Here is a 14,674-nt window from a genome sequence, read left to right as displayed (position 1 = left end):
GGCACTGCTGTGAATATGCAGCACCTCATTAGCATAATGGTGGCCCTGCACGATTTCAAAGTGCCACTTTTGAAGCGCATGCTGCCCATGTAGCTGGGGGCCTTTTGACAGGACACTCTAGCTTCAAAAGCCCTTTATCCTAAAACCAAATGTTTTTCTGAGCAATGGTTTCTCAGGACAGAGTCCCCCATTCTGGAAGTGTGGCCAGCAGTCTTTGTCCCTAGATGTGTACGTTTATATTTAGCCACACTACAACATATTTTGTGTGCCTTTTCTCAGTTTACCAGAGGATCCAGATCACTCTGTATCAATGACTGCTCTTCTCTGGTATTAACTACTCCCTCAGTTTTTGTCATCTTCAAACTTGAGTGATTTTATGTTTTCTCCTAAGACATGTTAAATAGCATTGGGCCAAGAACTAATCCCTGTGGGACTCTACTAGAAACACACCTGCTTGATAACAATTACATTACGTTTTGAGGCCTGTTAGCCAGTTTTAAGGTGTTTCAATGTGCTCCTATTCTAAATATTTAATGCATGCAGTACTAAGTCAAATACCATGCATCAACACCACTGTGTTTATCAACCAAAATGGTGATTCATTGACATTGACATAGATTGAGTAAAATCCTGCACAGTTGCACTTTAACTAGAGGTAGCATTTTGTCTTTAAAGTATGATCTGTTTTTTGTTGTTGTTGTTTTGTGTGTCTGGATCCTTCTGGGGAAAGTCAGATTGTTCAGGAAGTGCTTTATTGGTGTGCCAGTTAAAGCAAATGCTGATAATCATGCACTGGACCAGAGTTTGAGACTAATGGAGTCTTTCGTCTCCAGCTCAGCCTGGGCTGAACCCTTTGGTGGTATGAAGTTAAAAAGTAGTTCTGTTTCTCAGGCAGAGGTGGAAGAAGTACCCCAAATGTTACTTGAGTAAAAGTACAGCTGATTTTGGGGGGATGGTGTGGGGAATGTACTTGAGTACAAGTCATCAATGTGCCTCTGGAAAGCTACTTGCGTAAAAGTACATAATGTGCGTGCATGTGCACACACATTGCATCTTGGTTGCACTCAATTATTCAGAAGTAAAAGCAGCTACACTTCTACTCAAGTAACTTTTGGGGCACTTTTTCCACCTCTTTTCTCTGGCAATAGAATGGGCTTATTGACAGCTGTGAAAAGAGTAGCATTGCTGTGCTGTGGAGAAAGCTTTTTCAGCATCGTTGGTCAGAGGAATATTGCACAAAGAGGGATCTTATGGGACATAAAAAGCGTGAGGGAAATAAGAGATGGAGCTTCTTGACTGGGAGAATATCCCTTCCTTCGTATTTCTAAATCAATGAGGTCATTTTATATTATTCAGCTGTTTTTGTAAATTAATTTTAATCTGTGAATGCCATTAACATTCCTGCTTACAAAGAAGATGTTAAGTGAAATTGAATCGTTAGGTTTTCGCAGTCCGTCAATTAGTATCAGATCTTGCGTGTCATCCCTTTTATCCAAGCCGACTTGAAAGCTTTATTAACATTCGGTTGTATTAAATTTGCTGTGCTCCCTCTTCTCCCCTAGTGGTCTCCACTACTTAGCCAGCATTCTTAGACTTCAACGAGTGTTTGTGCGTACAGGTAGATTTGTATAAATTTATCTGGTGCTAATCAGCCTAAGGCTGGGGAGGTGACCCGTACAAGCAAGCTATGCATGTCGTGTGTGCATAGGAATATGATAGAAATATCTTTAAAATGGCAATTGCCAGATCTGTCACATTGCCCAGTACTGTGTGATTTACGTAGTCCAGTATATTACATACACACCCAGATATGGCCTAGCTCATTGGCCCCTGCTGAGTTATGCAGATCCACGCCCAGAACGCTGTTTAAAACCAATTGTACATTACTAGTTCTACACGCTCCTCAGCTATACTGGAGGTGAAAGGCATTTCTCCAGGGTGCTTTGTGCTCTGGAATCCTGAGCCAGTAGACCAGACCCTTGGGGATGGTCGCTTTTAGCATAGGTAAGTTAGTGGAGCCTCAGATCTTGTGTTAGGAGCAGAGCTGGCCTGCAGCTGAATCCAAGATGGGGAGAGTGCCCAGAGGAGTTTGAGCTACTTTTGTGCCAGGTCTCTTGGATGCTGCAACAAACGTAGCTCAGCTGGACCTGCAAATCTGGCTTTGTAATTCTTAATTTCCTGTCTTGTGTTTAAAACCTCAACCTTCATGTTACACTGGCCTTGCTTTTGGGGTATAATTATAGTTAATAATATAATCACATTTAGCAGTGCAAGATGAACAGATGTAAATTGGGCTAAAGCCAGAGTAATTGAAACAGGGTGAAGAGCAGTCTCTGTGGGGAAGAAATACATTTTTGGAGAGCACAGATGAGCAGAGAAATTCCAAGTGTGCTTTTGGTAATACTTATTTATGAACTAATCTGCATTAAGTATGTAGCTGATTAGAAAGATGACATTTGAGGGGCAAGCCATTAGGACAGTGGTTCCCAACCTTTTCACTAGTGCAGACCTCCAATTCCCCCCAGTTCCCTCCCCAAACTGTTTGCAGACCCCCATCAGAGCCAATTCTAGCCGCTGTGTACAATTCAGTAAATGAAAAAGGAAACCACGAGATAGATTTTTGGACAACCATTAATAACATTATTGGAAGATATTTAATTTAGAAAAAATAATTGATTATAACTTTGCACTTTATATAAAACTTATTTTCTCTGATTATTTTTTCACCGATCCCCTGCAATATCCCTGTGGGTCTGCCAGTTTGGGAACCATTGCATTGGGTTTTTAGATAGAATTTAAGGCTTAGCAAGAGAAATCCAGGTGTTGTGGTGCTGGCTTCTGGAAGACTGAATTGAGCATTCCTGAACACAGCTGCAGCAAAACTGCTGGTGGGAGGGACTGGACAGCACATCTTAGTGATTCTTTCTGCCACCAGACTGCTGTTAATTCAAGGAGAGACACAGTGGGCTTCCAGAGGTCAAAAGTTCATTTAATCTATTCTGCCCCCGTCTGAGCCAGGTCAAACTGATAACCACACCTGTGAGAGGAGAGGAAGCATCTGCTTTGATTAGCGTGGAAGTAGTTGACAATAGCGATCTATGGATCCACATGCAAAATAACTCATGCCCCAGGAAGAGGACAGCTTTCATTCATCCATCTTTTTCCTGTGTCCATTTGTATAGGCGTAGTACCTTACTGAAGAAATTGTTCAGACATTATTATTCTCCAAATTAAGGAGCTTTCTCTTGTGAGGATATGCCTTCACAATGTCATAGCCAGCTTGGTTGTTATGCAAAACACCAAGAATCAGAGCAAGACATGTCTTTGTATTGGTGAGGATTACATCAAACCACTGGTGACATGGTAGACCCAAAAGCCAGCAGCTCTGTGACACAGATGTTGGCTTAATCAGGGCTTCTGCAAGTGACTACAGGTTGAACTTCTCTAATCTGGAATTCTCTAAACTGGCAAACTCCATAATCCATCATTATGTTAGTTAGCTGGATGACCACTTATCATGGGTGTGGCCAAGTTTCCCATGGTCCCATAAAGTTTGTTTCTAGCCACCAGTCCTGACTCTCAGTGTTCTGTGCTGTTATTTAGCTGTAATTTACCCCTAAATGTCTTCTAAGAGCCCAGTAATCAGTGGAAATGTTAGTAATGTGCTAGACAATATTGACTCCTGTGGTTTGGCAAATTCTGTCGTCTGGCAATGGTCAAGTCCTGAGGGTGCCAGACGAGAGGTTCAAGCTGCAGATCCCTTTGAGTCAGGGACTAAATTTGCCAGCATGAAGCAGATATAAAAAATGATGTGGAAAGCACTGTCTTGGGGCAGCATGTCACTGATGAGCCCAACTTCCCTGCCTGACTTCTAGAAGGGGTGCTGAAATTGCTTCTGGGACAGTCCCTGGATTCTGCAGAAGAACTCTTTCATATAACTCTCCAGTAGTAGATGTGGGACAAATATAAATCTTTCCAATTTTTTGGCTGCTAAGAGGGAGAAAACACAATGCTCTTCTCTCCCTTTCTCTCTTGCTCTCCTTCCCACCCTCAAGCTTCTTTCTGCTGTGTCTTTACTATATTCCTTCCCCAGCTGTCTGATTTTTTTTTTTGAGGGGAAGCTCTGGGTCCCAGCTATTCCTCACGTCCTGACTCCTTTGCATTGTTATGTGTGTGTCTCAGGGTGGAGGGAGTCCTATCTGCTACTCCCTCACTTCAGCTTCCATTCTGGGATCTCTTCTCTAGTGGTGAGGAATAGTTCCAGTGTCACTCTCTGCTTCTGCTCTTAATTCCCAGGCAGCAGCAGATTAAAATGACTGTGATGTTTGTCCATTTATCTAAGTAACAGAAGGTTCTAAGTGACACAGGCAGAAAAATCATAGAAACGTAGGATTGGAACGGACCTCAATAGGTCATTTCATCCAGTTCCTGGTACTGAGACAGGGCTCTGTATTATTCTAGACCATCCCTGAGAGGTGCTTGTCTAACCTTTTCTTAAAAACCTCCAATAACTGAGATTCTACAACTTTCCTAGATAATTTGCTTCAGTGCTTACTTACAATTAGGAAGCTTTTCCTGATGTCTCATTTGAATCTCTCTTACTGTAATTTAAGCCCTTAACTCCTGTCCTGTCATCAGTGATTAAAGAGAGCCATGTATCACCCTCTTGTTTATAACAATGTTTTATGTAAATAAAGACTTTTATCATGTCTCCTTCCCCCCCAAATTTTCTCTTTAGATGAAATACAGTAGACCCCTGACTTACACGTAGGTTGTGTTTCTGGGCAACCACACGTAAGTCAAGTTTCGCATAAGTTGGGACTGAGCGCGGGAGGGATTCTGCCACCTTCAGGTCCCCTGGTCCTGGCTCCCTGCTCCTGTGAGTGACAGAGGGGGCCCAGAGCCAGGCGCAGTTGTGCTGGTCACTTTCTGGCTCCCGTAAGCAGAGGGGAGCCAGAAGCCAGGCTGTCGCCTGGTTCCCAGCTCCTCGCCACTCAACGATTTTGAGCCGCGTTATTGCAAGAAATGTGTAAGTTGAAATCATGTAAGTCAGAGGTCTACTGTACACACAGTTTCTCCAGTCTTTCCTCATAGGCATGTGTTCTAGACCTTTTATCATTCTTGTTGCTCTGCTCTGGACTTGCTCCAGTGTGTTCACATCTTTCCTGAAGCATGGTGCCCAAAACATCTATTTCTGAAGTATGGCGCAGTTCACCATTCCTGGACAAAGAAAACTATGGGGTCAGTCCCTGCAGGGGAAAGGACGGCAGGGATGTGCTGAGGCTGTTTTCTGCAGCACCCATTGGCTGACATTGGCAAATCACGGCCACTGGGAGTTTCAGGGGGGCAGTGCCTGTGGACAGTCATCGTCAGCAAAATGACTCGTAGTCTGCCATCAGATTACGCTGGTGTTTGCCCAGTACAGTTGTAGAGGGTATTCAGTGTGCACATGGCTCTCCTTGACTTTGGGAGCAATCATATCCCAGGGCAATAAATGAAGACTGTTTTGATACAATGACATTATTGAGTTGCCTTAAAAAAAAAAAAAAAAAAAAAAAAAAAAAAAGGATGTTTAGTAGTGGTTAAAAAAATTAAAGGTCCTCAGGGGCATTCTGATTAGTTATAGGTCAATTGGTGTAGTCTACTGCTACTGCAGAATTGATAACCCTAAAAGAACCATTTATTTAAAAGACCTGTGATAGCCACTTACCAGTAAATGCATCTAGTCAAATGTCAGCAAGGTAGTTCACTGTTAGAACTAGAAAAGGCCCTTGTGAAAGTGTGCATAAAGTACAAATATTTACCAGTTCATTCAATTTTAGCACTGGAGGAAACCAATGAGCAGGAATTTTAGCTAAGGCGAGACCATATAACCTTTCACTCTACAAATAGAAACAGTGGCTGTGTAATAATATGTGGCATTGTGTGCAGTTCTGTACAAGCACATGGCAAGGCACTGGGCTAAAAGTATTGCTCCATGTGTTAATGATCAGTGAATTCATTGTGCCAGAGCTGAACCTTGATAGCTGAAAGTCTGAGAGGACTAAAGTAAAAAAAGCCAAAAAGGGGTTTTCCTCCTGAATTCTACTACTTTTTTATCAGATCTCCTCCAGCTATTCAGTTAGCAGTTCATGTCTGCAAATGTATTTCAGACATTCACATTTTCAGAATGGAATAGCCCTGCTGAATTTTGTCTCTTTAAAAACAAAACAAAACAAAACAACCAACAACCGTTCTAAATGGTTAAAGTTCAGATAAAGTGAATGATTTAGGAACCAGCATCATGCCATAGTTTGTGGTGACGCAAAATGGAATATCACATTTCTCCTCTGTTGTATTGCAGCAGAGAGAAACTAGTGATTGTAGGAGTGGGGATACTTAAGAAATCCTAAGTTGCAGGCTATGAGGAGGAGTCTATTCTGATCAGACTTAAGGGCCAGATTCTACCAAGCTTACTCCTGTTGGCTACGTCTATACTACAGTGATCTATTGACAGAAATTACTGTCAGAAGAGCTTTTACAGCAAAACTTCTTTCGACAAATCACATCAACACTCAAAAGCAGATCGAAAAAGCGATCTGCTCTGTCGACAGAGACTGGCCAGACTGCCTGGCTGCTCCCTTGACAGAATGGCCAGCCAGAAGCTAAGCAAGTGGGGCTGCCCAGTGAACCAGAAACCCTGTGTGTCAACAGAGTGGAGTGTCTACACGGATGTTTTGTTGACAGAAACTGTTGACACAGGCATTATTCCTCATTGTGGAGAAGCAGAACGCTGTCGGCGTAAGTGCCAAGTTTTGTTGACAAAACAATTTTGTGCATAGACGCTCTGCAAGTTTTGTTGACAAGCTCTTTAGTGTAGATGTAGCCATTGAGTCGTAACTTTCTCTGTTGGGTCCCCCTAGGCATGTCTGTGCAGCGTTTTGAAATGAGCCTGTTAGGATGGGTCAAAGGATTTGGCTCGTAAGCCTCCCACTAGCACTGTAAGGACTTGTCTACACTGCCACTTTACTGCAATGTCACTGTCTTGCTCAGGGTGTGAAAGCACTCCACCTCCCCCGATGGATAGAATAAGTTGTTGTCCTTTAAAGTGTCAGTGTAAACAAGCTCCCAGCACTATTAGCTACTCCCGTCATGGAGATGATTTCCCTGCAGTGCTGGAGGAGCCCCTGTCAGTGCTAGTACTGTGACTAAATGGCTACTTTAAAGCACTGCTATAGGAGTGCTGCTGTGGCTGTATTTTAAACTTTGCAGTGTAGACAAGGAGCTATGTAGCCAAGAGGCTTGGGCTGGAGCTCAGGCTTTGGAGCCCTCCTGCCTCCATAGGCTCCCGCTTCAGAGCACTGGCTGCACTGCTTATTTCAGAGCACTAGTACAAACCCAAATCTTTGACCAGGGCTGGGAGAGTTGCTCCAAAATGTAGTGTAGACGTACCCATTGACCCGAAGTGGCAGAGTAGTACTCAGTGTAAGAGCAGCAGAATCCAGTCCCACGTTTTTAAAGCTTGTGTCTTCTGTGGGCTTTGGTATCCTAATGCTAGTATGGAACACAGTTCCAGGCAATGGGCTGAAGTTTTCCATTAGATATGCAAAAATCTTTGAAATTTTTGGCCATAATTTGCCCTTATCCATGTGGCCCAGTAGAATCCGACCATGTCTCTGATGGTACAAAGATCCAAAAAGATTTGCAGCAGTCGCCAGTGAACATTGAATCTGGATCTTCAGAATCACTTTATTTAGAGTATATCAAGTAATGAGACCAAATTATTATTACTATTTTTATTAAATGTTACTGTAGCATCTAGAAGCACTAGTGTGGATTTCTAGTGATGGACCTGGATTTCATTGATTCCTGTAGTTAAACCTGAGTGGAAGAGGAGCTAGTGGCTTTTTAAACATGAGATTGATCATTTGCTGTTACCTGGTGAAAGAGCAGAGCATTGCTGTTGGGTTTCAAAAGCTGCAGTTTTGAACCAGAATCATCACAAGCAGGCTTAATTAACAATCTCTAGATTTAACACACTTCAGTTCAGTCACTGCAGAGTTCTGCCATTTTTGTTCTTATGAAACATATTCATACCCCTGGATCTACAGCCAGTACTAAGTGGTTACTCCTTTCCTCCATCCCGACGTTCTCTCTTAACCATTATCTTAACTAAATGTGTGTATTCCCCCCCTCAGGGACAAAGCTGGTGGGTATGGAATCCAGGCCCTTGGTGGAATGTTAGTTGAATATGTTCATGGCGACTTCTTGAACGTGGTGGGATTTCCTCTGAATCACTTCTGCAGAAAGTTAGCGGAGTTGTATTATCCACCTCCCAGACATACCATACATCACGTAAAGCATGACTCTATCCCCTCCGTCGAAACTTTTGAGAACCTCAGTGATGGAGAGAGTGGCTCTTCAAATCCCATCCAGCATAAAAGTGCTGACAGATTAGAGAAGAATGGGACGCCCCTCCCAGGAGCCATTTATACCCCAGTAAACAGTTGCAGCATCAAACCTGCTTGTACGGCGGCTACAGAAAATCAGAGTGGAGTGATGGACAATCCAGCTAAATTCCCATCAAAAATTGTACAACTTATGGATGGCTTCAAAGCTTCAAAGGTAAAAAAAACCAAACATACCCTCTTTGATCCAATCTCTGATTCTTCACATTTGTGTTTTTAAACATCTGCATGCAGAGCCGTCCCATCCATAGGATGAATTGGGGTGGCTGCCCCAGTCCCTGTGCTTCTGGGGGCTCTATGGTGGCTGCCCCAACTGTCTTATGGACAGGAGTGACCCAGGAAATTATGAGAGCCAAGTGCAGTGGCAGAGGGGTCTCCCTCCGCCCCCACACCGCAAGAATGGCAGGAAGCGGAGCAGCCCGGCAGCCTGCTCCACTCAGCAGTGCTGCCCACCTGGCCCATGGTGGTTGGCTTCATAGCAGTGGCAGGAAATAGAGCACCCTGCCACAGGGCACTCCACTTCCTGTCACCACAGAGAACGAAGCGCAGTGGGGGCAGGAGGGAGGTGTGGCAGAGTAAAGCAGGCTGGCAGGCCACTCTGGCACCTGCTGCCCACATGATAAGTGTGTGAGATATGAACCTGCTGCTGCTGCTTTGCCAGGCCCCCATAATTCCCAAGGCAGCGTTGCTTGGGGCAGGGGCTAATGGGGTGTTATGTGGGTGCAGCAGACACAGGTCTTGGGGAAGGGATGGAGCAGGAGCAGATAAAGGGTGGGGCCTCTCGGGATGGCCCTGTCCATCTGTATTTTGGAGGTTCTAACAACATGGGCAGTATTCCAACGGAACGAATGTGTTGGGGGAACTGTCCCATTCGGGGGGAGGAGGGGAGAAGAAAGACCAAATATATTTATTTTACTGCAATTTAATATTCACTCTGTGCTTGTTATACAGGCTAATGGCATCTTCCAGCAGCTGCACCAATGACCAAGGCTGTAGCAGCAAGCAGCACAGCACACATTCCACTAAGTGGCTCCAAAACAGCAGAATGCCTGGGGGCATTTTGAAAAGTGCCTTTAAGTGATGCACATAGTGACTTTATATTCATGTTTAACTATGACATTCCAAAGCAGCAGCATTAGTTTGTTGATTAAATTTGCCAGTTACTACACCAGGCAGGGACAACTTCAGCAGAGCCCTTAATAATGAGCACTCTTAGATTTAAGGCAAGTTGCAATGAAACATAGAATGCCACTGAATAAATGCACTAGTGCATTTTACTTTAGATCAGATCTTCACAGGTACTGAGCACCTGTGTCTCCTATTGATTTCAGAAAGTAGGGGAGCAAAAGTGTGGAAGAGGAGGATCAGGGATCAGGATGGAATCAGGGACCTGTATGCAAGAGGAAAGAGCAGATTATACAATTGTTAAAGTGTTACATCTTTTCCCAATAGATGTTACAAATACAGTAAGTTTTAGACCATTCACAAAGTAACACTTATTTGTTCCTAATCAGAAATATTATCTAAAGCATGTAAGGGTGTGTCTACACTCGCATTCCTCTTTCAAAAGAGGTATGCAAATGAGGGAAATAGAAAATGCAAATGGGGTGTGTATTTGCATATTGGCACCTCGTCTGCATATACTTATTTCAAAAGAAAAAAAACAATGTAGACTGCTTTTTCTAAAGTAAACCCAATCTTTGAAAGAATCCTTCCCTTTATTTAATGGGAAGAAGGATTCTTTCGAAGATGGGGGTCTACTTTCAAAAGAGCAGCATCTATGCTGGTTTTCTTCTTTTGAAAGAAGCTCTTTGAAAATAAGAATATGCAAATGAGGTACCAGATATGCAAATATGTATCTCATTTGCATTTTGAATTTCTCTTATTTGCATATCTCTTTCGAAAGAGGAATGCAAGTGTAGACGCACCCTCAATGGTGAGAGAAATGTGTAGTGTGGAAATATTTATAGTGATTCCTCTCCAGAGTTAAGAGAGTGTTGTTTTACACTTAAAGTAATATAAAATCCTTATTTTTATTGTAATTATTTTAATTTAACCTCCATGTTTGGAACAGTAACACTTCAGAGGGAAATTCAACTTTTCATGTAACTTCTTCTAGTAAACACTCTGTTAACTTCAGCAGAGAAAACACTTCAAAATGTCCCCATTCAATACACAAATAGATGGAAAGAGGGATTCTTCATATCTCATCCAGCATATCCATGTATAATGTTATTGTGCTGTCGCTCTGTCCTTTATCCTTTCATGTACTTGGATTGTAGCTTTCTGTATGTCTTCCCTTCTCTTGGGTGCTCAGATTTTATGTTTTATCTCTACTTTTCACTGAAATATTTCTCCGAGAATCTCTTGCGTACCAGAGGTATAGCTGACAATCATAATTCTGTAGTTTGTGTTGGGCCTTCATGAAGACATGCATAGAAGCTAATATTCCTTTGTACTCCAGCACTCAACTGTGACAGGAAACAGATAAATGGATAATTTTGAATCAGTGCCAGGTTTCCTATTCAGAGTCAGACTAGAGTAGCTAAAGAAAAGGTGACTCTAATGAAGAAGGAGAAGATGAAACAAATGCCAATTATTCTGAGTAGAAGCAGAGAGATACGTGATCTCTTCACAAAACTCTGAATCAAAAATTCTTACAGTGTAATCCTGACATCACTGAAGGCAGTGGGGAGATTGCTATTAACTTCAGTCTCTCGGTACAGGGATGGATTGTTTAAATCTAATCCCAATTTTGACCCTGACCACATGAACCTGGTCAAATCTCATCATATGTCAGCTGGCACTGCCTCTTCTGTAAAAGGGAAATAATAATGTTATAAAGTATTTTTTCCTGAGGTAATGGGCTGCCGACAAAGTGGGTTTTCACTGACAAAACCATGTCTACATGTCTTGTTTTCTGCTGGCAGCTGCATCTGCCAGCAGGGCGATCTTGTGGGACTGTGCAAATTAGCAGTGTGAATATGCAAATTAGTATCAATTTGCATTTTCAAGAACCCTTATTTGCATCACGCTGCTGGCAGCAGCACGGCAGCAGGGCTTCATGTAGTTGTGTCCATGTGTTGATTTTTTTCCTTTTATAGTTCCTCAGAAACCAATTGAAGGATCAGAATTGCAACTTAATCTCAGATATGAATGTGCATATTTGTTGCATAAAATCCTCTCCAATACACTCATGTACGGTGTATGTTTAGTTAAGGTGTTCGAAGTACACAGCTGTATGTGCTTGTGGTTTTTTGTTTTTAGAAAATTAATATGGAATGAAATATAACTATTAAAACAGAAAAGCACATTTGAAGAATTTTTAAATAATTTTCTGAGGAAAGTTATTTCAGATTAGGTTTGATATGTTTTCAGTTCAAAAACACAGCTAAACACGTACCTGATCTTATGAAACATGCTTAAAGGTAGTCATGTCAAGTTTTCTGATGAATAAGAGCCTAAAACACAAAACCTGAGGTAAGTATTTCAGGTTCTTGCAAGCTTTAACCAGTGATTTTTCTTTTTTTAAAGCCTAACATTGTTACCATGGCAAAGATGCTGACATCTCACATTTGTTGCCAGGAACAAACTCTCCCAGAAGTAATAGGCCTGAGCTGCAATTTTCTGTAGGAGAAAATGCAACAGATTCAAGCAATTCTTGAGCTCTTTACAACATGGTTTTGCCTTTACACCATTACTCTGAACTTTATTCATACCTCAAGAACTCTTTCAGGAATGTACTTTTGTTTTGAAATAATCTTGTGTTTTTTTTTTTTTAAATTGTAGTTAATTTAACTCCCTAATGCAGATTTCATTTACACAGGCTTTGTTTGTGGCATCTAAAATTAAAGTGTTTGATCTTCTGAAAGATAAATGTGTCCTGAAGGCTGCGGATGTTGCCAATAAGATGGACGCCTCTGTGTGTGGAACAGAAAGACTGCTTGATGCTTGTGCTTCTCTTGGCTTGCTGGAGAAAACTCATCAAGGTGACTTTTGCTGTAAAACAATTAATGTGTAGGGGAACAGGGAGAGATGGAAGAAGGAGCTTCAAATGTATTTTTGTTTGTTGTAAAATTCAGCTATTTGTACCTGTTCATCGAGGCTGTAAAGGAAACTTCTCTTACTAGAGCATGGCAAGTTAAATTGTTGGTATTATTCATCTTATTTTATTATGGTAGTGCTTAAGAACCAATGAAGATGCTCCACTGTCCTGTGAAAATACTGAGTAGCAGCCTCGAAGTACTTAAAATCCAAATCTGGGACAGATCCAGCTCATGTTTTGTATTGATCCAGCCCATGAGGCTCGAGGCTTTGGCCCCCTGCAGCAGGGTGAGCCAGCACTGGCGCTCCATCCACACAGGGGGTATTGTGGCTGGACACTAGCACTGGCTTCCCTCTGCGGGAGGCAGGGGAGCCCAGAGCCTCACGGGATGGACGAGGACGAGACATGGGCTGCCTATAAACTGCAGGGTTTGCTTGGCAGAGGGGAGGAAGCAACTCTGCACATTTCAGGGAAGTGCTTCCTGCAGGTGCCACTGCCCATTTTTCCCACTGGCTGGGAAGTGTGGAGGGGACAGTGCCTGCAACGAGCACTTCTTGCAGCACACAGAATTGCTTGGAGCCATCTCTGCCCCAGGCCCAGCTCCCTCTTGCCCAAACCTGTTCCTGCACCCTCCCTCCCACCAGGACTGCTCACCCTGCTCCTGCACCTATCCTCCTTCCCTCTCTCCCAGACCGTGGATGCAGAACACCCTCTGGATGTTCAGAAATCCCTGGTGGGGTTACTTCGGCCCCCAGCCAGTGAGGGTTTCTGGCTGGCTTCTCTGCAGTTTTCCTACAGGGCCATTCAGCCCCAGAATGAGGGAGGAGAGGGTTTCTTCTCTACTATGGGTCCGGGAGGATGTTGGGAGGAGGGATGGCCTTGATTGTGTCTCATTTTACCACCCTCTCTCCTTTTGCCCAATTGCAGCAGTTTCTGCTTTGGCTGCCTCTGTGTAGATCAAACAATGAGACTGGGGGGGTCCACACTACAGTTTTGTCGACAGAAGGACATTCTGTCGACACAACTCAGGGAGCATCTAAACACTTAAAGCAGTCCATCGACACAGTCTCGACAGAACTCTGCATTTTCCTCGACAGTATTATCCCTCAAAAAATTGAGGCATAACAATCTCTGGATAGAGTACTATTGACAGCAGTGCAGTGTAGACACTTCTGTCAACAGGGAGGACTTCCGGTTGCCTGACAACCCTCTTTACAGAGCTGCCTTTCCACTTTCTGGCACCAGAGGGCAGTGCAGTCTGGCAGTTCTGTCGAGAGACCAAGCTGTGTATAGATGCAATCTGTTGACAGAGATTTTGTCGAGGTTACCCTGTCGACAGTAACTTCTGTGGACAGGTACTTCTACTGTAGACATAACCCGAGGGTCACATTTTGCTCTGAGTTTAGTGGAAGATCGCTGGTTGGAGTAGTGCAGCCATGGATATGATGGAGGGGAGAATTTCAGTGTGGCACTGAAATGGGCTAGCAGTCAGCTGTTGCAACTTATAATTGCCAATATTTTAAAATACAAAGAGGTGATGGAACCACAAAGAAGCTTAGCCCTTCTTTTTCAATCTGCACTACATAACTGTAAGCTCTCATGTACACATCACTTGGTAATAAGCCTTTTAAAAGTGATGAAAAGGTGCCTAGCAAAAGAAATCCTTGACTGATGTATTAGCTGTTTTTGTTAAAGGACAGAGAACAAAGCCCTAAAAGAAAAATTCAAATGGAGGGAGGCTTAAGTAAACATGAATTAAGAACGCTGAGGAAAAGGAAGGAAGAAGATTCAAAAGTATATCTAAAAGATTTCAAAAAGTATATCTAAGGGTAAATAAGTACTGAGCCAGACACAATTTTTGATTTGGATCGATATATTGATCAAGTTAGCTCACTAAAAATTGCAGAGTAGCCACAGTTAGCACAAGCAGTGCATGGGTAGCCACTCACATAGGCACCTACGGCTCAGGTAGGATTGACCTAGGGACAGCTAGGCCATGCCACCACTGATTTAGCCACAGCAGCAGCCACACAGATACTTCTGTGGTATTAACTCATTTGAATCTAGCATTAAGCATGAGCAGTGGTGAAAGCCCAGTTGGAAGGGCAAGCCCCAGCCCTGCCCCCCTCTGTCCCAGGCCCCACCCCTTCCTCAACCTCCCTACCACCACCTCCCACCTCAG

At 43.1% G+C, this 14,674-nt stretch overlaps 1 protein-coding gene across 2 annotated transcripts in view; it reads left to right on the top strand.

Moving 5' to 3' along the window:
• Positions 1-14,674, top strand: part of ASMTL (acetylserotonin O-methyltransferase like) — a 51,492-nt gene that overhangs the window by 14,003 nt on the left and 22,815 nt on the right. Inside the window, exons 7-9 of one of the 2 annotated variants that reach the window (XM_074992332.1) lie at positions 8,178-8,604; positions 9,779-9,913; positions 12,274-12,436. In XM_074992332.1, coding sequence (XP_074848433.1) covers positions 8,178-8,604; positions 9,779-9,913; positions 12,274-12,436 — 725 coding nt within the window. The remainder of the gene's footprint in view (positions 1-8,177; positions 8,605-9,778; positions 9,914-12,273; positions 12,437-14,674) is intronic. The other variant, XM_074992341.1, reaches the window with a different exon arrangement.

This window comes from Carettochelys insculpta, chromosome 1 (genome assembly GCF_033958435.1).
Source record: "Carettochelys insculpta isolate YL-2023 chromosome 1, ASM3395843v1, whole genome shotgun sequence".
NCBI lineage: Eukaryota > Metazoa > Chordata > Testudines > Carettochelyidae > Carettochelys > Carettochelys insculpta.
The sequence above is the reverse complement of the archived record's forward strand: the minus strand, read 5'-3'. Positions and strand labels throughout refer to the sequence as shown.